Source organism: Oncorhynchus masou, chromosome 21 (genome assembly GCF_036934945.1).
Source record: "Oncorhynchus masou masou isolate Uvic2021 chromosome 21, UVic_Omas_1.1, whole genome shotgun sequence".
In the NCBI taxonomy this organism is placed as follows: Eukaryota; Metazoa; Chordata; class Actinopteri; order Salmoniformes; family Salmonidae; genus Oncorhynchus; species Oncorhynchus masou.
The window spans coordinates 23,248,595-23,272,269 of NC_088232.1; the positions used below are offsets into that span (position 1 = coordinate 23,248,595).

Here is a 23,675-nt window from a genome sequence, read left to right on the forward strand (position 1 = left end):
CAACATTAACCCAGTATTTATGTACACTGTGCCAAAGCTTTTGTCTATATTGCATTTCATTGGATTTCCCTTGCATAAATGCTATGCACAAACACAATAAGGTCACCTTCCATTTTGGCATGCATTGACAAATGGGGAAAAGCTGCCACCTAGAGGCATTATAATGTCACAACGGGAAAAATAAGGTTCCAGTATGTACAGAGCAGTGCAGTAGTCTGATAGTTACCTCCGGGTCAGCGCGTGTCTGCGTGATGACCCCCTGGTCCATCTTAGCCAATAGAGACAGGATGGGGTCGTGGTGGGCCGGGTTGACAGGCCTCCTCACCTGACCCTCACTGGGCGGGTCGTAGTCCTGAGTGACACAGGAAATGTAACAGCGTTGTTTGCTGTGTATGGGAGCCGTTAGGACATAACAGCGCTATGCTAGTACAAGAAAAGCAGTGGAGACTGTGCCACTCACCATGTCCTGAACCTCCTGTAGCGAGCTGGAGAAGCTGTTGATTAGATAGGGAACATAGAAGCCTTCCTCCTCAAAGGCTGGGTGGAAACAGACGAAAAGGCATCAATGGGTTTGACATGATAATAGTCACTCTATGAGGACTGTGGAGTTGACAATCTTAGGAACAGATGGGCTTTTGTAGACCACCCGACGTCTGAGGAAACCGTCAAGACACTCCCAAATAATCCCCAACACTGTGTGTGTGTGTGTGTGTGTGTGTGTGTGTGCGCGTTGAGCTGCGTTGTCTATCCATCTCACCCCGTGCTGCTGCCGCCTGGCTATAGCTGAGGAGCAGCTCTCCCTCTGAGATGTGTCTAGCAGCCGCGTCTGTCCCAGTGACTGTGGAACTACTGCTGCTGCTGGTCGTCTCCGACGATGACGAGGAGGAGGAGGGGGGAGTGGAGGGGGTCTGAGGCCCAGGTGGGGGAGGTGGAGTAGGGGAGCGGGGAGACTGGGTCAGGGGGCTGGAGGTTACAGGTGGGACTGGAGGCACACTGAAAGGCTCCTCCTCAGCCACTGACATCACTCTGTAGAAAGAGAGAAGAGAAAAAAGAGAGAGATGAGATATTAGTAGGATGGGTGGTACTCGGTCAGGTTAAAACCAATAACCATCTATGTTCCAGGCCTGTGTGTTATCTTCGCATGTTCTTTGTAACTCTAACTGCATTGTCATCTCCTGACAGCAGGGGGAGCTGTGGTACAATACAACCATACCAAGCAGTGCATCCTACACTCGCCACTATGTCCCCTTATTGTCTTCTGAGGGAGGTCCCCATGCAGTTCCACAATTCAGAAAGACAGACAGTAGAATCAGCAGACAGGCAGACTCACAGTGGCTTGTTGTGCTTCTCCTGCTCCTCTACAGGGCTGTGGGGTTGCTCCTCAGCCAGGGGCAGCGATGCGTCTCCCCAGGGTCCGGCAGGGCCAGAGGGAGGGGACACCGCCAGGGGAGAGGGGTCTGGAGTGGTGACTGGGGTCACTATTGGCTCTGGGTCTGAGATCAAAGTGGAACAGGAATGTTCAGCATCTCATTGGATAGGCTGGGGATCAATCTATCATGGATAAGCCCAAGTTTTTCCTGACCATGTGACCAGCACAAGAAAAACTCTAGGTCCTTGCTTATAACAAGGGCGCTGAGTTTTCCCTTATCAGGTCACATGATCATGAAAAGCTCTGGTCCCTAGTCATGGACCACTCCATTACTACGACCGCAGATGGAGTATGCAGAGTGTGCGTGTGTAATGGAGATACAGTAACTATGCTATGAGACCTGCAGGTGTGGAGACGTGAGGCCCCTGTGGCTGGGTTTCTCTGGGTGACTGCTGGGGGGTCCCCTGCTCTGAAGCCTGTGGGGTAGCCAGGGGGGACAGGCCTCTGCTGTGGGGCCCAGGACTAACACTGGGCTCTGGGGTGGGCACTGGGGTTGGCAACAAGGGCTCCTACAACAGCACCACAATGTGGAAAGAATACAATTACAATTAAATACTGTAGAAAAAGGAACAAATAACTCAGTGTAAATGTTAGATTAGAAATACTATTTCAAAGTACTATTTTTTGTTTTATTTATACAGTAAAGACTGATTTATTGATTGAATGACTGTACACAGTACCTCCTGTGACGGAGGATCCCGAGGCTTGGCTGGTGCTACAGGTCTCTCCTGTCCCTCTCTCTGTCCCAGCATCAGGGCTATGGTCTCTGCCAGTGCCTCGTTCACATACTGTCTGATCAGCTCCGAGTCCACAGGAACACTGGTGTCCACAAACAGCTGTAGGCCCTCTCCACCCGCAGCCTCCACTGGAACCACACATTGTAGCAGAGCGTTTTGCAACAGAAAACCAACATCTGTGTTCTGATTGGACGGACACAAAGTTTCAAAACGAATTCTCACTAAGGAACATCTACTCTTCTGGTATGATCATTTTTGCATACGAGATCATTTTAACAAAACAATTAAAAGAATAGTTGACATCCAATCGCTGGGTTTATATTGCACAAAAGAAGCCCAGCAGTTTCCCCCTCATTCTTCTCACTGTTCTATCTAAAGGGAGTAGCAGAGTCACCCCACCCTCCAGTGATCACAGGGTGGAGGCCTCATCTGCAAATGTGATACATCATTGATCTTTCTACTAGATGAGAGCGTCCCAAATGGCACCCTATTACCTATATAGTGCACTATAAAAGGGGGCACTACAAAGGGAACGGGGTGCCGTTTGGGAGACGACCTGAATCCATGGCCCGCTAACGTCGCTGCCACTGCCTCTCTTAAGTGTTCTGACTGCAATCCGTAGCAGCGAAGAAGAAGGAGAAGCAGAGCCGAGTAGATGAGAAAGAGCAATCAATGATTTAATGAGAAACTGTATTATCGTATTGGGGCTTTGACATGTCTTCTCCCTTCACGACAGACAGCTCGCACTCAAAGAAACCATGAGGCATAACTTTCAATGAGGCAAGTTCTCTCAACTCACCCCGCTGCTGCGCACACTTCACTGGCTTCCAGGCGAAGCTCGCATCCACTACAAGTCCATGGTGCTCACCTACGGAGCAGCAAAAGAAACTGCCCCTCCCTACATTCAGGCTCAGGCCCGACACCTCAACCCCAGCACTCAGGTCTCTTGGCCCTCCCACCGCTACGGGATGGCAGCACCCGCTCAGTCCAGTCCAAGCCCTTCCCTGTCCCAGCACCCCAATGGAGGAACCAGCTTCCCCCCCGAAGCTAGGACCAGCTTCCCCCCAAAGCTAGGACCAGCTCCCCCCCGAAGCTAATCCATCCCCCCCACCCCCAAACAAAAAAAACATTAACTAGCACTAACCAGACCACCCCCTGTGATATGTGGTTGTCTCACCTCGCTATCTTAAAATGAAATGAATGAATGTAAAATGAATAGCAAAATCCTGTTCAACACAGAACTTGAACCAAGGGGATAATGTACAGTCCATCTATTCAGTTTCATATCAATATCTCAGCAGGCGTACGAACCCCATTTGAGCTCATTTATTAAACGCCACGAGGGACATTTTGGGATTCCTGAACATGAGGATTGCGGTCGATGGCTTGACAAAGCCGTTGAGCTTGAGGTAGCGTTTCGCATGTCATCGGATGGTTAACAGCACTCACAATGCTACCACAGAGCCCCACTGACACAGTCACTGTACCACAGAGCCCCACACAAATTCCCTGAGGAAAGTGGCTACCAGAAGCTCCCAAGCCACAGCTATGCTGTAATGCATCATTGCTGGCTGGGCTCAGTTCGGGATGACCTGACCAGGGCAAGACCTATTGCAGTGAAAGGACCCAGTTCTCACCCAGTTTTTCCGTGATGTTAAGGTCAGAGTTGGGATTAAAGGAATAATCCACTCAAAAACGACCTTTTGGTATTGTTGTTCATTAGTTCACCGTTGATACAGTCCCGAAATGTTTTACACGTCAGCGATAATGTTTTCAAGATAAAAGACTTTCAGAAAGCAAATTGTAACTTGCCACATCATCAGGATGATACTATGTAACCAGTCCCAGTTCTCACCGATGTCAGAGGTAACACTGTCCTCTGGCTCAGAGTGGGAGGGACTCTGGTTCTGGGCGGGGTCAGCTAGAGGGGGATGGTACATCTCGGAGATCATTCTGGCCATCAGCTGCTGCTCCACCCTAAACGAACAAACAAACCCGTTACTTCTAACCATCTCCCTTTATGTTGATGGTGAACTCTACATTGCCTGTTGGCATGTATTTGGTATTGCAAGTTGCACACCAGTAGGGATATTGGAATGTGGCTTGTGTATTCTACATTCGAAAAAAAAAAAAAAAACAGTGTTCAGCTTCACTGCGTAACATAATGCTATCCTCCTCACCAGTCAACCAGCCTGTTCTCCAGGGTCTCTCTGTGTTGGATGGAGCTGAGGACAGGGTCTGGGGGTGGTAGGGGCTCTGCAGGGTAGCAGGGGAACACAGGACCGTGGTACATAGCAGTAGGAGGAGAGGCCAGACCGTTCAGTTCTATAGGACCATCATGGAGCTCCTCCTCCTCCCCCTCCTCTGGATCCTGATGGAAAAATACATTTTAATTGTAGGAAAAAAGATGGGTGGGGAACACTAGATGGATACACTAGTAGCAAGATTGGAGGCCTGAAAGGTCAGGGCGAAAATGTGATTTGGGGTTTTAGATCCCTTACTCTGGCTTTATGGTGTCCGTTTAGTACGTTTTGGTCACTGGCTTTGCATTACTTGCAGATTCCTTGGCAGTAAAAACAGGGAAGGCTGCGTCAAGCTGGCTCTTTAATCTAATTTCTAGTGGCGAGATGGAGAGAGAGAGAGAGCAGAGAGAACGAGAGAGAGAGAGAAAGAGAGAGAGAGAACGAGAGAGAGAGAGAACGAGAGAGAGAATGAGAGAGAGAGAGAACAAGAGAGAGAGAGAGAGAGAGAGAAAGAACGATAGAGAGAAAGAACGATAGAGAGAGAGAGAGAACGAGAGAGAACGAGAGAGAGAACGAGAGAGAGAACGAGAGAGGGAAAGTCTGCCAAAAGGGGACTGTTTGAAGTTTTCTGCTTGGTCAAAACATTTAAATAAATAAATAGCTACATAGTGTTAGGGCGTTGAGGTGGGGACACTAGTAGCTGGCGTCTATACACGGTTGTGTAACACAACAGACTCAGCCCATGTTTCATGATCTCTCTTTTTTGACTGGATGCATTGTGTTGATGGGGTTTTAAAAACACAACTCTTTATTGGGTTGTTGGGAAACGTTAAAGAGTGATTGCAGGGAAAGATCGCAATTTTAAAAAGAGCTTAATTATGGGAAATGGTTCCAGATCACATTAAAACTTTTACAGCTTTAACTTTTTTGGAAATGTGTGCATTACTTATTTGATCAATCCCTCTGATCCAAATGACCACAATTTGAAACAATGAGAGGGAGGACTGAGTAGCCCAGACAGTGATTCAGCAGCAGGCAGCAACTGAACCCTACTAATACATCTCAAATGGCACCATATTCACTATGTAGTGCCCTACTTTTGCCATTTGGGACACCATTTTCTACCAAATGTAAAACTCCCTCTCCTAACATAATTTCCATTGCATATCAATTCCACACAAAGCTACACTTCAAACCGGCCTTGTTTGAGAATGTCGTTCAATTCCCGACCAAAAGAGGGCACTGTGGAACCATAGAGATGTTCTTCAATTCAAACCCCCTTTTTATTCCAATACCTTTCTTTCTCTTTCTTTCCTTTCTGACAGCTATGGATCCTGTTGTTCTCCTAAGCCTCCTCACACAATCATGACAACAGGAGCATTTCTATGTTAACAAACTATTTGCCCTTGTGTGACCGCGAGGAACCTGCCTTAATGGCCCGATTTGCGTCAGTGCTGCTTTGAACTCTTGTTAGCGGTGAATATGGAAAGCTGGTGGTTTGTGTGGATTTGCTGATTGAGGGGATGTAGGTTTACATAACATACAAATTCCCCGCGAAGCCACGGTGGAGGGCTGCTGGAGAAAGACAGTGCATCAAACGAAGAGAAAACGTACAACAGCTATTACAATGGAAGGTGAAAAAACATAGGCCTATTATTGACGAGAGTTTCTAATTAAATGAACATCCATTTATGATGACTTGAATTATATATATATTTTTTTATGCGTGGAAGGGAGGAGAAATTCAAAGCTCTGTGGCACCGCTCTGAATACCGTATATCTCGTTGGCATGCAAAGGTGACACACTGTATGAAAATCAAATGAATAAAATAATCTATTCCTTTTGCAAAATTTCAAATCAGCCTTCCAAAGGAGGTGAACGTCAAGGGAGAAGGATTAAGGGTTAAAAGTGTTGGACGCAGCAGACCTGATCTCTAGATGCCCTTGAGCTGGTGACTCAGATGCCACATACTTCCTACACACACAGGACTGGGCACACACACACACACACACAAAATGGATTTTCAAGTGGACTCTACCTGGGCAATGTCAGCAACCTCCAGGAAATGTGTTCCGGGGAAAACGCTCTCCTCCTCATCATCCATCTCCTCATCATGCCTCCCCTCTACACTCTGCAATAAGAGGACGGATAGATTATTGTCCTTATTTAACCCGTCTAACTATTGGGTTCAAAAGGTCAGTTAACACTCATTCCCCCCAGCTATGGCAGACCTGCAGTTCATGCTAGACAATGACAAATGCCTGGAAAAACAATTATTATCGATAGGGTTGTGGTGACATTCTAAGATTTGTGTGCGGCTATTGACCGTAAACAATAAACAACAACGCCCTGGGAGAGAGAGACAATTATGAAGCGCGTTCCAACTCCTCCTGCTTCCCATTCATAAAGTACAACCCGATCAATCCAACGCAACGGGCCGATCGAAAATCTGCGGGAGCCTCTCGCTGAGTCCCGCCCGTCCAAATATTGAATCTATGATGGGAAAAACAACTGCTCTTCAAGCTCAGTGATTTCTTTCGGCGTGATTGCAGGAGGTACCGATACGAGCACCATTCAGCGGTGCTCTTGATTATTCCCTACATACAGTGCACTCACCCCATGTAGTGTGAGTCTCCGAATAAACTCGGAAGGTTTATTACATTAGTTCAATGAGCTAACCGTGGCTCAGACTGAAGCCAGTGTTTGGCACCAGGTTTATTCACATACTGTCCCACACAGCACAGGATTACAGGGGAGCGAAGCCTCCGTATTCAGCAGAAAACACACTGCCTATGACTGATTGAGAGGCCTGTGATACATATGCACTGGTTGCTGTAGTAAACACAAACAATAACCTGCTTGGTTCAAATACTTGATTCATTTCCCATTGACTCCCCTTGCAGCATGCCAGTACTATACGGAGTAGTAGACGGTTTTCATTTAACAGACCATTTGATTGACAGGTGCTATCGGGTAAGGAATTTGGAATACCATTGTGCTAATGAGTTTAGTTACCAGTGCAATTATTTGTTTGCTGTGTTGTATTGTGTTGTATTGGGCCGTCCGGGTTGTATTGGGCCGTCCGGGTTGTATTGGGCCGTCCGGGTTGTATTGGGCCGTCCGGGTTGTATTGGGCCGTACGGATTGTATTGGGCCGTCCGGGTTGTATTGGGCCGTACGGGTTGTATTGGGCCGTACGGGTTGTATTGGGCCGTACGGGTTGTATTGGGCCGTACGGGTTGTATTGGGCCGTAAAGATTGTATTGGGCCGTCCGGGTTGTATTGGGCCGTACGGGTTGTATTGGGCCGTCCGGGTTGTATTGGGCCGTCCGGGTTGTATTGGGCCGTCCGGGTTCTATTGGGCCGTACGGGTTGTATTGGGCCGTACGGGTTGTATTGGGCCGTACGGATTGTATTGGGCCGTACGGATTGTATTGGGCCGTCCGGATTGTATTGGGCCGTCCGGGTTCTATTGGGCCGTACGGGTTGTATTGGGCCGTACGGATTGTATTGGGCCTTACGGATTGTATTGGGCCTTACGGATTGTATTGGGCCGTACGGGTTGTATTGAGCCGTACGGATTGTATTGGGCCGTCCGGGTTGTATTGGGCCGTCCGGATTGTATTGGGCCGTACGGGTTGTATTGGGCCGCACGGGTTGTATTGGGCCGTCCGGTTGTATTGGGCCGTCCGGGTTGTATTGGGCCGCACGGATTGTATTGGGCCGTCACGGATTGTATTGGGCGTGCGGGTTGTATTGGGCGTGCGGGTTGTATTGGGCCGTCCGGTTGTATTGGGCCGTACGGATTGTATTGGGCCGTACGGATTGTATTGAGCCGTCGCGTTGTATTGGGCCGTCCGGGTTGTATTGGGCCGTCCGGGTTGTATTGGGCCGTCCGGGTTGTATTGGGCCGTCCGGGTTGTATTGGGCCGTCCAGATTGTATTGGGCCGTACGGGTTGTATTGGGCCGTCCGGGTTGTATTGGGCCGTACGGATTGTATTGGGCCGTACGGATTGTATTGGGCCGTCCGGGTTGTATTGGGCCGTACGGGTTGTATTGGGCCGTCCGGGTTGTATTGGGCCGTACGGGTTGTATTGGGCCGTACGGGTTGTATTGGGCCGTACGGATTGTATTGGGCCGTACGGGTTGTATTGGGCCGTACGGGTTGTATTGGGCCGTACGGGTTGTATTGGGCCGTCCGGGTTGTATTGGGCCGTCCGGGTTGTATTGGGCCGTCCGGGTTGTATTGGGCCGTACGGATTGTATTGGGCCGTCCGGGTTGTATTGGGCCGTCCGGATTGTATTGGGCCGTCCGGGTTGTATTGGGCCGTACGGATTGTATTGGGCCGTACGGATTGTATTGGGCCGTCCGGATTGTATTGGGCCGTCCGGATTGTATTGGGCCGTCCGGGTTGTATTGGGCCGTACGGGTTGTATTGGGCCGTCCGGGTTGTATTGGGCCGTCCGGGTTGTATTGGGCCGTCCGGGTTGTATTGGGCTGTCCGGGTTGTATTGTGTTGTATTGGGCCGTACGGATTGTATTGGGCCGTACGGGTTGTATTGGGCCGTACGGGTTGTATTGGGCCGTACGGGTTGTATTGGGCCGTACGGGTTGTATTGGGCCGTACGGGTTGTATTGGGCCGTACGGGTTGTATTGGGCCGTACGGATTGTAATGGGCCGTACGGGTTGTATTGGGCCGTACGGGTTGTATTGGGCCGTGCGGATTGTATTGGGCCGTCCGGGTTGTATTGGGCCGTCCGAGTTGTATTGGGCCGTCCGGGTTGTATTGGGCCGTCCGGGTTGTATTGGGCCGTCCGGGTTGTATTGGGCCGTACGGATTGTATTGGGCCGTACGGATTGTATTGGGCCGTACGGATTGTATTGGGCCGTACGGATTGTATTGGGCCGTACGGATTGTATTGGGCCGTCCGGGTTGTATTGGGCCGTACGGGTTGTATTGGGCCGTCCGGGTTGTATTGGGCCGTCCGGGTTGTATTGGGCCATCCGGGTTGTATTGTGTTGTATTGGGCCGTACGGATTGTATTGGGCTGTCCGGGTTGTATTGTGTTGTATTGGGCCGTCCGGGTTGTATTGGGCCGTCCGGGTTGTATTGGGCCGTCCGGGTTGTATTGTGTTGTATTGGGCCATCTGGGTTGTATTGGGCCGTCCGGGTTGTATTGGGCCGTCCGGGTTGTGTGGGGCCGTCCGGGTTGTGTGGGGCCGTCCAGGTTGCATTGGGGCGTCCGGGTTGCATTGGGGCGTCCGGGTTGCATTGGGGCGTCCGGGTTGTGTGGGGCCGTCCGGGTTGTATTGGGCCGTCCGGGTTGTATTGGGCCGTCCGGGTTGTATTGGGGCGTCCGGGTTGTATTGGGCCGTCCGGGTTGTATTGGGCCATCCGGGTTGTATTGGGCCGTCCGGGTTGTATTGGGCCGTCCGGGTTGTATTGGGCCGTCCGGGTTGTATTGGGCCGTCCGGGTTGTATTGGGCCGTACGGATTGTATTGGGCCGTCCGGGTTGTATTGGGCCGTACGGATTGTATTGGGCCGTACGGATTGTATTGGGCCGTCCGGGTTGTATTGTGTTGTATTGGGCCGTCCGGGTTGTATTGGGCTGTCCGGGTTGTATTGTGTTGTATTGGGCCGTACGGATTGTATTGGGCTGTCCGGGTTGTATTGTGTTGTATTGGGCCGTCCGGGTTGTATTGGGCCGTCCGGGTTGTATTGGGCCGTCCGGGTTGTATTGTGTTGTATTGGGCCATCTGGGTTGTATTGGGCCGTCCGGGTTGTATTGGGCCGTCCGGGTTGTGTGGGGCCGTCCGGGTTGTGTGGGGCCGTCCGGGTTGCATTGGGGCGTCCGGGTTGCATTGGGGCGTCCGGGTTGCATTGGGGCGTCCGGGTTGTGTGGGGCCGTCCGGGTTGTATTGGGCCGTCCGGGTTGTATTGGGCCGTCCGGGTTGTATTGGGCCGTCCGGGTTGTATTGGAGCGTCCGGGTTGTATTGGGCCATCCGGGTTGTATTGGGCCGTCCGGGTTGTATTGGGCCGTCCGGGTTGTATTGGGCCGTCTGTGGCGGTAGCTGAGTGAGTGTGAGAGAACTGAGAGCTGCGGTGTTTGTTGTGGACTGCGGATAAAGCTCCAGGACTTGGAGGGCAAAGTGTTGCAGAGAGAGAGGTACAGAACCACACCAACACATTATCATTCCACTCAGTCAGCACGAGGGGGGGGGGGGGGGGGGGGCGAGAGAGGTGGTGAGAGGGGATGGGGTGAGAGATGAAACGGACAGATCAGGCCAATAGTGGCCAGGTGATTCCCTACTACCTCAGTGAGACAGAGGAAGAAAATGGCCACCCACACTTAAAACACACTTCCCTGCTTAGTGGCCAGACTTCATAGAAAATGAACAGACACAGGTCTACGATGTTCTAAACTAAACTGATAACCAAAGAACAGCAGAGCGGAACAGACATTTTTTAATCTCTCAAAAGTAGCCCTCAGACAGTGTGGAATACTAGAATATCAAGTACATAGCAAGACATGACTCAAATGAAGGAGTGCTTATGACAAAGACATTACTGCTAGGACGGTGATAGGAATGAGAACACATTTAGACCACCAGCGAAAACCGGATAGCCGACTCCAGGAATCTTTCAGCAATTCTAGGACATAACCAAAGCTGCAATCAGCATAACTGCTATGTGAGCAGCAGTATTATGAGGAGGAGGAAGGATGCTCACTGCAGCAGTCAGGCATCAGCCATACCTCTACAGCACTGCTTTGTCCTTGCATCGACTGACTCCCACTGCAAGCACAGAGATTGATAACCCACATCCGTTGCCAGGCAACCATATGTGCCTGCCTGACTGGAGCGGAGTTGAATTTGTAAGAGAGAGAGAGAGCGAGTGGCCGGGGCCCTTAAGTGTGAGCAGCACTGCAGCCTGGCAGGCACCACCACAGTCTTGTCAGAGGAGGCTGCTGAGGGGAGGACGCCTCATAATAATGGCTGGAACGGAGCGAATAGAATGGCCCGGAAACCATGTGATCGATACCGTTCCACTTTTTCTGCTCCAGCCATTACCACGAGCCAGTCCTCACCAATTAAGGTGCCACCAGCCTCCTGTGAGTCTTATTAATCATTCACTTCCACACACACACTCACGGTGGAAATATTTGCGTGGGATCAACACACACACACACACACACACACACACACACACACACACACACACACACACACACACACACACACACACACACACGCACACACGCACACACACACACACACACACCTCATTGCAAAAACATGTGCTGTGCTGCATGAAGAGAGAAAAAAATCTCTCCTATAAGCCACCAGAAGCCCCCGCGGTCTGGAGCTGGGCCAAGCTCAGAGGGCCAAACTGCCATCTATAGCCAATGAACGGTCTGCCACAAGCTGCTATATGGGATACATTATAGGCCCTCTTCCCACAACACCATCACAGCCAATCCAGCATGGAGACATTACTGAGGAAGGCTAGCGGCGTCATGAATCAAACAGTCTGGGAGAGACTGGCACCCTATTCCCTATATAGTGCATAGGGCTCTGATCAAAAGTGGTGCACTATATAGCGAATAGGGTGCCATTTGGGATGCATCCTGTGGAAACGTTAGCAGGCAAGAAACAAAGGTGTCTACAGAACAGGAGCAGGCATCACGGCAGGCACGGACAACCCCCAGCCCTGGGACCACTCCCTCCTCTCTCTCCCCATACGGATACTGTTACACCTCTCACTCAATGCTCCTTTTCTACCCCAGTCTGTGAACTCAGCAAGAAGGGAGTCCCGGTCTGGGGGCAAGCAGAAGGGGGGGTGTCTTATGTCCTGGGGAGTGTGGAAAGGAAAGGTATTGGGGGGCTGAGTGCAGTCCTGCACACCGTAGTACAACCACACGTTTCACTGGCCTGGTCTAGATGCTGATTGATGGATGTTTTTGAGGCTGAGCCCATTACAGCATAATGTTACTGCATAATACTGGGCCTTCACGCAGCTGGCTAGGGGGTGGGTGAGGGGAGACAAGTCACATTTCTCATTGGGGTGTTACTGTACCTGTATGTCTGCAGGAGCAGCAGCAGCAGGTGGTGGAGAGGGAGCTGGGCTCTGGCTGGGGGTTGGCGTGTGGGGTTCGATATTCACACTGGGCTGAACCTGGTGCATTCAGGGCGAGAGTTCAGATGCATGATTCAAATATAGACTAGACAGTCCACACAACGACGCCATTCCATTTGGGATGATTGGCCACAACCAGGCAGATATCGAGGCTGACCGATGAGGCGGAGCCTTACTTGCACTTGAAGCTGTGCTCGTCTTCTCCTCGGGCCAGACGTCACCTCCGGCACGGCCACGGTGGGTTTGCGGGGGGCAGTGGCCGGTCTGGGTGGGGAGGGGGGCATGGAGGTGGTCACTGGCCGGTCACTGATGAGGACACGGGAGGGCTGGGGGGCCAACCCATCCACTCTGGGCTGGCCTGGAGGTAGAGAGAGGGAGACATGTCAAATACGGTCTCAATTAGACACACAAGACCCAAAGTCAGCAGACGCTAACATCAAACTAAACAGTATGCTGAAGAGGTACTTCTTGCTAAGTGTCTAGGCAAGACGGATAAACACTGGTGGTTGGTTATAATCATGGCACTGAGCGACCGTCAACGAAAAGTCACCAAGGGAAAAAAATAAGTTGTTTGTTGTTTCAAGCACTAGCGTATGATGATACATGCAAGGAGAGGCCATAATATCGCAGGCTAGATGCACTTAAGAAGAGAGAGGGGTACGTCTCTCCCTCTCTCCCTCGTTCTCCTCCACTCTCTGTCTCTCCCGTCCACCTCATAAGAGTATATCCCCTTGGTGCAGAGCAGATAATATCTCAACCATGTTTACACAACACGGGGGTAGTGAACAGTGAAGAGCATTACGTGCTGGGCGTGCTAAGAGCTGCTCTCCTCCCGTGGCCGGCTCGCTCCGCCTGTGGAAAGCACCAAGCACAGAGAGCACACCTGGCTCGTATCTCTCCTGAGCTGCTGTTCGGGTCCGTTGTGGGAAGAGGAGGGCTGTAAACGCCATCCTAAATAATAACTCTCACGCATCACTCTTTTGTCCTCCACACATCTGCCAACCTGGGACGCTGCCCACTGGACCCGCGCGCCACTCGGCATCTGTTTGGCGAGGGGGGGATTGGAGAAAACTAGCTAATAAGTTCAGACAGAGTGTAGTTTGGTTGTAGGATTTGTTACTGGACTCGTTGGTGAAGGCTTCTGTTGATGAGTTAACGCCTATTAAGATATTAAGAGACACGTGGCCATGCAGCCCAGCCCTAAACCCCCCCCCTGTAATATAACACACAGGATTACATTAACGTAAATCTGCTCAGAGCACAGCGGACGACAGAAAGCTGTTTATCCAGCTCTGAGCCCGTAGCTGGGGAAACATAAGCTTTATGATTTCCATCATTTGGCTGAAGGACATCCAAAAAGGGGGACTTCTTTTTTTGTTAGTTCATTCGGAGCAAGTGGCTCTGAGTCATTTGGAATGTGCAAGTACTTTTTATGGAAAACACGTGGGCAGGGTTGGTCGGGTGTGTAACTGCTGGCAGTATAGGAAAACCATCCCAGCTCATTTGCAGTCGTCCTCCTCGCCCCAAGACGGGGTCGAATGCAAATAGAACTGGAAGGAGAACCAAGCCAAAATAGCAGATAATGAGACACAAGGAACGGATGCAGAATGCTGGTATTCAAACCCAGTGACCAACAACATGTACGAGATGGGAAACAAAGAAGTCAGTGTGTGGAGTGATTTTAAGGAAAGTGTGGCCTTGCTGCTGTACACTGATACCCTACGGGGTTCACAAGCAAGAAAAGCAGCACACAGATTCCAATGTGTCTGACCAGCCACTCTGATAGAAGACACAGAGAGAGAGAGAGAGAGAGAGAGAGAGAGAGAGAGAGAGAGAGAGAGAGAGAGAGATGGAGAGAACGAGAGAGAGAGAACGAGAGAGAGAGGAGAGAGAGAACGAGAGAGAGAAAGAGAACGAGAGAGAACGAGAGAAAGAGAACGAGAGAGAGAAAGAGAACGAGAGAGAGAAAGAGAACGAGAGAGAGAGAACGAGAGAACGAGAGAGAGAGAGAGAGAGAACGAGAGAGAGAGAGAACGAGAGAGAGAGAATGAGAGAGAACGAGAGAGAATGAGAGAGAACGAGAGAGAGAGAGAACGAGAGAGGGAATGAGAGAACGAGAGAGAGAGAGAGGAAAGAAAGAGAATGAGAGAGAGAGAGAACGAGAGAGAGAGAACGAGAGAGAGAGAACGAGAGAGAGAACGAGAGAGAGAGAACGAGAAAGAGAGAGAACGAGAGAGAGAGAGAAAGGAGAGAGAGAGAACGAGGGAGAGAGAGAGAGAGAGAGAGAGAGAGAACGAGGGAGAGAGAGAGAGAGAGAGAGAGAGAGATAGAGAGAGAGAGAGAGAGAGAGAGAGAAAGAAACCGGGAGGGGGGGGGGGGCAGTCAGTGAGCTAGCTGGCTGTCCTGAGCTGTGCCTCTGTGTGTCGGAGGGAGTGAGAGTGGGAGCGGGAGCATCTGTAGCAGATGAAAGGGCTGGCAGGCTCCTGGAGGCCTCCTCCCTCCCTGGGGATGCACAGCCAGAGAAGAAGAATTAGGCCAGCTCTAATCTCTACCCTCACAACGTGACACACGGTCTCTGACTAGCTAACACACACACTCAGACCGACTGCTCTGCTCTGCTCTCCTAGTCCTAACCCCTTCCAGACATAAGTTACCATCCTCATCAGTTATTAATGGGAGCCAGAAACTTTCATCTCAGGCCTACTTATTTAGGAGTGGCAGAGTCTGGTCTAGTGGTAGTGCCGCAGACCCCAGACCACACGTGCCCTCTGCCTCGACTCTCGGTCTCTCCCTGGGTTCACTGTCTCACCGGTGCAAAGAGTATTCAAATGACACCTGAAACAGGATGTCCTGCATAGATATAGAAACACCATATGGAAGCTGTGTTGTGTTTAATCAGAGTTGCATGCAGTACACATTTATGACATTGATTATATATATATATATGCTGCTATAGGAACGTAATTGTCAGAATTAGCTACCCAGACTTATAGACTCAGATTATAGACTGCATAACAGCTAGAGAGTTTTACTATGGGACGGCATTACGATGCTGCGAAGGGTAGGAATCGGGCAAACCCCCATGCAGACAGACACACTTACCCTTTATTGTCCTTGAGAGGGAACCATCAAGACACTCCCAAATAAGCCCCAACACTAACAAGTGTGTGTGTGTGTTTGTGTGTCCCACTAAACACATGGGGACGAGTCTGTGTTGGAGAGTAAAGGAACTTGTCTCTCTCTCTAACACAGTAATGAGAGAGACACTGCATTGCAGATGCTATTACTGGTCTTCTTTTGTTCTCTCCATCTGAAAAACCCCCACCGGCACTCGAGGTCAACAAAGCAGACAGGAGACAAGAGACAAATGATCTCCTGCTGTTTGAACAAAAATATTTGATTTAATTCTATTTGATTCCATTTCAGATACGACGCATCATTCATTTGACTTGGCTGCTGGCCAATTACAGGTTATTACTGTAGCTCCTATCAGAAATGCCCAATTAGCTTTTTGTGTGCGTGGAGGTGCTGAGGATATGATCATACATTTTAAACCAAAATAGAAAAGAAAAATATTTCTCAAAATAACAATATAAATTCAACGAATGTTGCTAGAAATTTAGGCGAGGTCATTATCATTTGAGAAAGGGAACATGCTATCTTGTAAAACGTACAGAACTTGCTTCGCCAAAAAGCGCTCAATAAGCAAAAATGACTATTGCCTGAGAAAGCAGTCGATCAGATGCAGCTCCTCAAACAAATGAGAGAGCCAGGACCTACTTGGAGTTTATTCAAATAGAGGTTCGGAATTAGAAAAAGAGAGAGGGAAAAGAAGCTATAATTAAGCCTTAAACTGAGAAGCTTCATTGTAATACTAATTAAGGCCTTCAGATTCCTCGTCTCCCCTCAACATTACTTTTTGCCCGTGTGTGTTTGGTCCGTGTCACAATCCAGTGACCTTTCAGCTGAGAGAGGATGGAGACGAACAGAGTGGCACACCACGCACTGAGGCACCGCACCCCTGTAATAGGACAGCCAGGGAACCATTTAATTGCAGTTAGATGGCCTTCGAGGCACAGCCAACAAACAGTAGAGAAAGGGGTGAAAATAAGACCGATGTCAACAAGAGAGTTGTGTTAGCTAGCTTCCAATGAGAAAATCCAGTCTCACCCATTGGGATGGCCATGGGGATGAGGTACCCCTCCAGCGAGGTCCCAGGGTGGTACTGGGCTCCTCCACGGGTCGGGCTGAAGATGTACTGAGGTTCATTGGGTATGGCCGGGTACAGGGGAGAGGAGACTGACCGTCCATGGTGGAGACTGGTCTGGGTCTTCGATGACTTCATCTTCACCCCTGGGGGGGAGAGAGAGAGAGAGAGAAAGAGAGAGAGAGAGAGAGAAAGAGAGTAAGAGAGAAAGAGAGTAAGAGAGAAAGAGAGTAAGAGAGAGAGGGGGAACGAGAGAGAGAGAGAGAGAGAGAGAGAGAGAGAGGGAGAGGGAGAGGGAGAGAAGAGAGGGAGAGAGAGAGAAAAAGAGAGAGAGTAAGAGGGAGGGAGAGAGAGAGTAAGAGGGAGGGAGAGAGAGAGAGAGTAAGAGGGAGGGAGGGAGAGAAAGAAAGAGAGAGTAAGAGGGTCTCTAACACTCACCTCTCTACCACTCACCTCTCTGCCACTCACCTCTCTGCCACTCACACTCTCTGCCACTCACACTCTCTGCCACTCACACTCTCTGCCACTCACCTGTCTGCCACTCACCTGTCTGCCACTCACCTCTCTGCCACTCACCTCTCTGCCACTCACCTCTCTGCCACTCACCTCTCTGCCACTCACCTCTCTGCCACTCACCTCTCTACCACTCACACTCTCTGCCACTCACACTCTCTGCCACTCACACTCTCTGCCACTCACACTCTCTACCACTCACACTCTCTGCCACTCACACTCTCTGCCACTCACACTCTCTGCCACTCACACTCTCTGCCACTCACACTCTCTACCACTCACACTCGCTACCACTCACCTCTCACTCTCTACCACTCACACTCTACCACTCACACTCTCTACCACTCTCTGCCACTCACTCTCTATCACTCTCTACCACTCACACTCTCTACCACTCTCTGCCACTCACCTCTCACTCTCTACCACTCACTTTCTCTACCACTCTCTGCCACTCACCTCTCTACCACTCACCTCTCTACCACTCACCTCACTCTCTACCACTCACCTCACTCTCTACCACTCACCTCACTCTCTACCACTCACACTCTCTACCACTCTCTGCCACTCACCCCTCTACCACTCACCTCTCTACCACTCACCTCTCTACCACTCACCTCACTCTCCTCACTCTCTACCACTCACACTCTCTACCACTCACCTCTCTACCACTCACCTCTCTACCACTCACCTCTCTACCACTCACCTCTCTGCCACTCACCTCTCTGCCACTCACCTCTCTGCCACTCACCTCTCTGCCACTCACCTCTCTGCCACTCACCTCTCTGCCACTCACCTCTCTGCCACTCACACTCTCTGCCACTCACACTCTCTGCCACTCACACTCTCTGCCACTCACACTCTCTGCCACTCACCTCTCTACCACTCACACTCTCTGCCACTCACACTCTCTGCCACTCACACTCTCTGCCACTCACCTCTCACTCTCTACCACTCAAACTCTACCACTCACACTCTCTACCACTCTCTACCACTCACACTCTCTACCACTCTCTACCACTCACCTCTCACTCTCTACCACTCACACTCTCTACCACTCTCTGCCACTCACCTCTCTACCACTCAACTCTCTACCACTCACCTCTCTACCACTCACCTCTCTACCACTCACCTCACTCTCTACCACTCACACTCTCTACCACTCACACTCTCTACCACTCACACTCTCTACCACTCACACTCTCTACCACTCTCTGCCACTCACCCCTCTACCACTCACCTCTCTACCACTCACCTCACTCTCTACCACTCTCTACCACTCACCTCACTCTCTACCACTCACCTCACTCTCTACCACTCTCTACCACTCACACTCTCTACCACTCACCTAACTCTCTACCACTCACCTAACTCTCTACCACTCACACTCTCTACCACTCTCTGCCACTCACCTCTCTACCACTCACCTCTCTACCACTCTCTGCCACTCACTCTCTACCACTCACCTCTCTACCACTCTCTACCACTCACCTCTCTACCACTCACCTCTCACTCTCTACCACTCACACTCTCTACCACTCTCTGCCACTCACACTCTCTACCCCTCACCTCTCACACTCTCTACCACTCACACTCTCTACCACTTACCTCTCACACTCTCTACCACTCACACTCTCTGCCACTCACACTCTCTGCCACTCACCTCTCTACCACTCACCTCTCACACTCTCTACCACTCACACTCTCTGCCACTCACACTCTCTACCACTCACCTCTCACACTCTCTACCACTCACACTCTCTACCACTCACCTCTCACACTCTCTACCACTCACACTCTCTACCACTCACACTCTCTACCACTCACCTCTCACACTCTCTACCACTCTTGGCCGCGGGGCTTTGGACTTTGGGGAGGGAGAGTTAAATCGGAGATAGGGCCCTTTCTTCAGTGTCCTCCGATTGCCTTCGTACAGAGCCTTCCCATACAGTTTCACCAAATACTCCTCTCCATCCTGGTTTGACATCATCTCTCCACACTGACTCTGTAATAGGAATAGACTGTGAAACACTACTGTGTGTGTGTGTGTGTGGTGTGTGTCTGTGGAACCGATGAAGCTACTTTTTTGCACTTCAGCGCCACTGATTCTTGTACCGAGTGTTGTTTTTCTCAGCCTCCAGCTATTTTCTTGCAACCTTATATCTGAAGCGCTGTCCGTGTGGCTGCTCCTTCCTGTGTTTGCGTAATAAAGAGAACACCCAACAGGCTTGTACACAAAGTAACGGCCACATGGATACTGCACTGACCTGCATAGAAGACCTGATGCATTCTCATATTTAGTTTCATCTCCTCTGTCATTTCACATGCTTTATTTCTGAGGAATGTTACTAGCTTTATTGTGCATTGTTGGGAAAGAGCTGGCAAGTCAAGCATGTCACTGACCTGTTTTACACCCGCTGTATGTGTGACCCCAAAAAACTTGAAACTGAAAGTTGAAAGTGGATAGAGCTGACACAGGGGCAAACTATACTAAGCACTGTCCGGGTCGCTCGGTTCTGTCTGCACGTTGTTCTTGGGCTCATTGGCAACGCGGTCGGCCATTAAGCATTAAAAGGTATGCAACTTGGAGATAAGCAGGCTCGTTCTTTGTCTGGTTCAGATGTCGTGCTTCTTATCAATGTGGGAGGAAACATATGGCCCCGTTAGAAAAACTCATTTCGTTGAACCGACGTGGCGGAAGCTTCAGAAATGCCGTGTCTGTTTCCAGATGGGAAGATTAGCAGGACACGCGACGGAGTGGTGCGACCACTTTGCTGTTCGGTTCCCGTCGACAAGTCGGTCAACACGAGAAACACTAAAATAGATGACATGAGTAAATAAAGGGTTTCAGAAAAGCAAAGACAGCAGGCTGTGTTCAAAGAGACAGTACAGATACGGGCTGTGATGTCACGCTGCTAATGGTCAGTTGATGAGTGAAATGAAGGGGGTGTATGGTTCAGTGCTGTCAAAGGCTGAATTTATTGGGTCGAGCTGAGAGGCTGAGAGCTGGCAGGGCAACAGTCGTCTTTGTCCCAAATGGCACCCTATTCCCTATATAGTGCCCTGGTCAAACGTAGCGCACTACACAGGGAATAGAGAGCAGGTTCAGTGCTGTCATGTTGCTCACCACCTGATGAGATGGAGATGGTCTCAGCCTCACACTGGGGCCAGCGGTGTGTTTGCATCTGTTGTTCAGCTCCTCGGTGCTTTCTGTCTGTCCTCTGCCGGCTCTCTGACAGGGCTTACTTCCTGCTGTTCGAGGCCCCCCAGTCTGACTCCTGCTCTTCACGTCATTAAGCCTACAGGTGGTGGTGTCCTTCTTGGTCCCTCTGTCTTTCTGGGGCAACACGGCGGCAGCAGCAGAGGACTCTCTGACTTTAGCTCTCGTCTGAGCAACAAGGTCTTCTTTCGTAATGTCGGCCTGCCACAAAAAAACAACAACAACCAAGCAACGGGGGATTTACTCGAGGACAGCATTTAGTGACCTATCTTGGGATAGTCCTTTGTTCAGAAATGGTAATTGTCTTCTTCAGCTAAGACTGAAAGCCTCTCCCAAAGACAATGGATTCAGATGCTACAGACAAGTAACAGACAACATCCAGCCATGAGACACATTTGAACCCTATTCCCTTTATAAAGCACCACAAGAGTAGTGCACTATAGAGGGAACAGGGTGCCATTTAGGACGCATCCCATGACCGTAATCGAAACAAATTTCTTCAGGTTCAGCAGATTAATTATATACAGTACCAGTCAAAAGGTTTGATCAAGGGTTTAAAAAACAACAACTATTTTCTACATTGTAGAATAATAGTGAAGACATCAAAACTATGAAATAACACATGGAATCATGTAGTAACCAAACAAGTGTTAAAACAAATGAAAATAGATTTTATATTTGAGATTCTTCAAAGTAGTCATCCTTTGCCTTGGTGACAGCTATGCACACTCTTGGAATTCTTTCAACCAGCTTCAACTGGAATGCTTTTCCAACAGTCTTGAATGTTCCCACATATGCTGAGCACTTGTTGGCTGCTGTTCCTTCACTCTATGGCCCAACTCATCCCAAACCATCTCAATTGGGTTGAGGTCGGGTGATTGTGGAGGCCAGGTCATCTGATGCAGCAGTTCATCACTCTCCTTCTTGGTCAAACAGCCCTTACACATCCTGGAGGTGTGTTGGGTTATTGTCCTGTTGAAAAACAAATAACAGTCCCAATAAGCGCAAACCAGATTGAATGGCGTATCGCTGCAGAATGCTGTGGTAGCCATGCTGGTTAAGTGTGCCTTGAATTCTAAACAGTGTTACCAGAAAAGCACCACCACACCTCCTCCATGCTTCACGGGAACCACACATGCGGAGATAATTCGTTCACCTACTCTAAATCTCACAAAGACACTGCGGTTGGAACCAAAATACATATTTCTACCGATCTGATGTCCATTGCTTGTGTTTCTTGGCCCAAGCAAGTCTCTTCTTCTCATTGGTGTCCTTTAGTACTGGTTTCTTTGCAGGAATTCGACCATAAAGGCCTGATTCATGCATTTTCCTCTGAACAGTTGATGTTGAGATGTACGTGAACTCTGTGAAGCATTTATTTGGGCAGCAATTTCTGAGGCTGGTAACCCTAATGAACTTATCCTCTGCAGTAGAGGTAACTCGGTCTTCCGTTCCTGTGGCGGTCCTCATGAGAGCCAGTTTCATCATAACGCTTGATGGTTTTTGAGACTGCACTTGAAGAAACGTCTTGAAATGTTCTGGATTGACTGACCTTCATGTCTTAAAGTAATGATGGACTGTCGTTTCTCTTTGCTTATTTGAGCTGTTCTTGCCATAATATGGACTTTTACCAAATAGGGCTATCTTCTGTATACCACCCCTACCTTGTCACAACACAACTGATTGGCACAAATGCATTAAGAAGGAAATAAATTCCACAAATGTACTTTTAACAAGGCACACCTGTTAATTGAAATGCATTCCAGGTGACTACCTCATGAAGCTGGTTGAGAGAATGCCATGAGTGTGCAAAGGTCTCGTCAAGGCAAAGGGTGGCTACTTTGAAGAATCTCAAATATAAAACACATTTTGTTTGGTTTAACACTTCTTTGGTTACCACATGATTATTTCAGAGTTTTGATGCCTTCACTATTATTCTACAATGTAGAAAATAGCAAAAAAGAAAGAAAGAAAGTCCCCGAAATGAGTAGGTGTGCCCAAACTTTTGACTGGTACTGTAGATATTTGGAAGTGAGGACATGAAAGCCTGGGGACATTTATTTGGCACAGTCAGCAGTCTTTACCGCTGCTCAAACGCTCTTCTTTTTACGGAGCATCACTCTTCTTCTACCACAGTGAAATTGTGAACCATCAACTCGGAGTTTGAGTCAATTCTCAACTGTGCCAGAAAGCTTTTTAAAAAAGAGAACCAGTTGGAATATGGTCTCTGCTGCAAAGCCTAGAAAAAAAGGGCGGCTGAACTCAGTCCCTCGCGGCTTTTGTGGCCGAGATATTTACTTTCAAACAGCACGGAGCATTTAAACCAAATTGCATGGATTATTTTGATCTCTCAGAGGAGGACTAAGGGTTGAAAATAAGTTGAAAGACTTGACTTGAAAAATATCGTTTTCTGGATCGCATACCACTCTGGCAGACTACTTAGAGTAATGTCAACGAAATGTAATATCTTATGGGGTGTCGGGTGATCATAAGACACTTTGATCTAGCACTATTCAACTGGACATGTTGTGCACCATATGCTGATCCAACTGGACCAAAAACAAAAAACAGTTGGAACGAACCAACTGAAATGACTCAAGGTGACCTTGTGAAATGACTCACCTGGATATCCTTGCTCAGGGCGTTGATCCATGCATCCACAGTCTTCTTGATCCTGACTTCTTCTGTGGTGTCTCTGGAACACATGGATGCTTTATCATGCTGGAGCTGCAGCCCACATCCCCAACTTACAAACGGACTGTACCCCCATCCACACCGCATAACATAAATCACGCAGTATTGCCATTCCCAGGACACTCAACCATACCAACGTGAACTCGTAACACAGCACTTGATGTGTTCCCGTATGAGGAAACACTAAGTATGTGTCATAATAACGGGAATGGGTGCGTACTGTTCATGTTAACTAAACCGGTAGCTGGCTATAACCACTAGGCTAGAGCATCGTCTGTCTACCCATATCAACACACACTTGGAACCAGATGATCTAGTATATCCCCAATATACTGTACTGTGTCATCAGCACAACAGATCAATACACTTTTTTTTCTCTACTCCCTACATCTAGCCATGTTATTTTGACTTTTTATTTGATCTTTAACTCTGCATTGCTGGATAAGGACCCGTAAAGTAAGCATTTCACTGTTAGTCTACACCTGTCGTCTA

The 23,675-nt window shown here is 49.4% G+C and overlaps 1 protein-coding gene across 3 annotated transcripts in view; it reads right to left on the bottom strand.

Annotated features, from left to right (window-relative positions):
- The window catches only part of kiaa0586 (KIAA0586 ortholog), a 122,611-nt gene that overhangs the window by 39,505 nt on the left and 59,431 nt on the right, over positions 1-23,675 (bottom strand). For 2 of the 3 annotated variants that reach the window (XM_064927815.1, XM_064927814.1), the window contains 15 exons: positions 23,112-23,184; positions 20,397-20,690; positions 19,097-19,274; positions 16,723-16,905; positions 12,729-12,910; positions 12,493-12,591; positions 6,449-6,541; positions 4,347-4,537; positions 4,022-4,143; positions 2,110-2,294; positions 1,770-1,938; positions 1,331-1,493; positions 758-1,026; positions 461-537; positions 227-352 (listed from right to left, as the gene is read on the bottom strand). In XM_064927815.1, coding sequence (XP_064783887.1) covers positions 227-352; positions 461-537; positions 758-1,026; positions 1,331-1,493; positions 1,770-1,938; positions 2,110-2,294; positions 4,022-4,143; positions 4,347-4,537; positions 6,449-6,541; positions 12,493-12,591; positions 12,729-12,910; positions 16,723-16,905; positions 19,097-19,274; positions 20,397-20,690; positions 23,112-23,184 — 2,404 coding nt within the window. The remainder of the gene's footprint in view (positions 1-226; positions 353-460; positions 538-757; positions 1,027-1,330; positions 1,494-1,769; positions 1,939-2,109; positions 2,295-4,021; positions 4,144-4,346; positions 4,538-6,448; positions 6,542-12,492; positions 12,592-12,728; positions 12,911-16,722; positions 16,906-19,096; positions 19,275-20,396; positions 20,691-23,111; positions 23,185-23,675) is intronic. The other variant, XM_064927816.1, reaches the window with a different exon arrangement.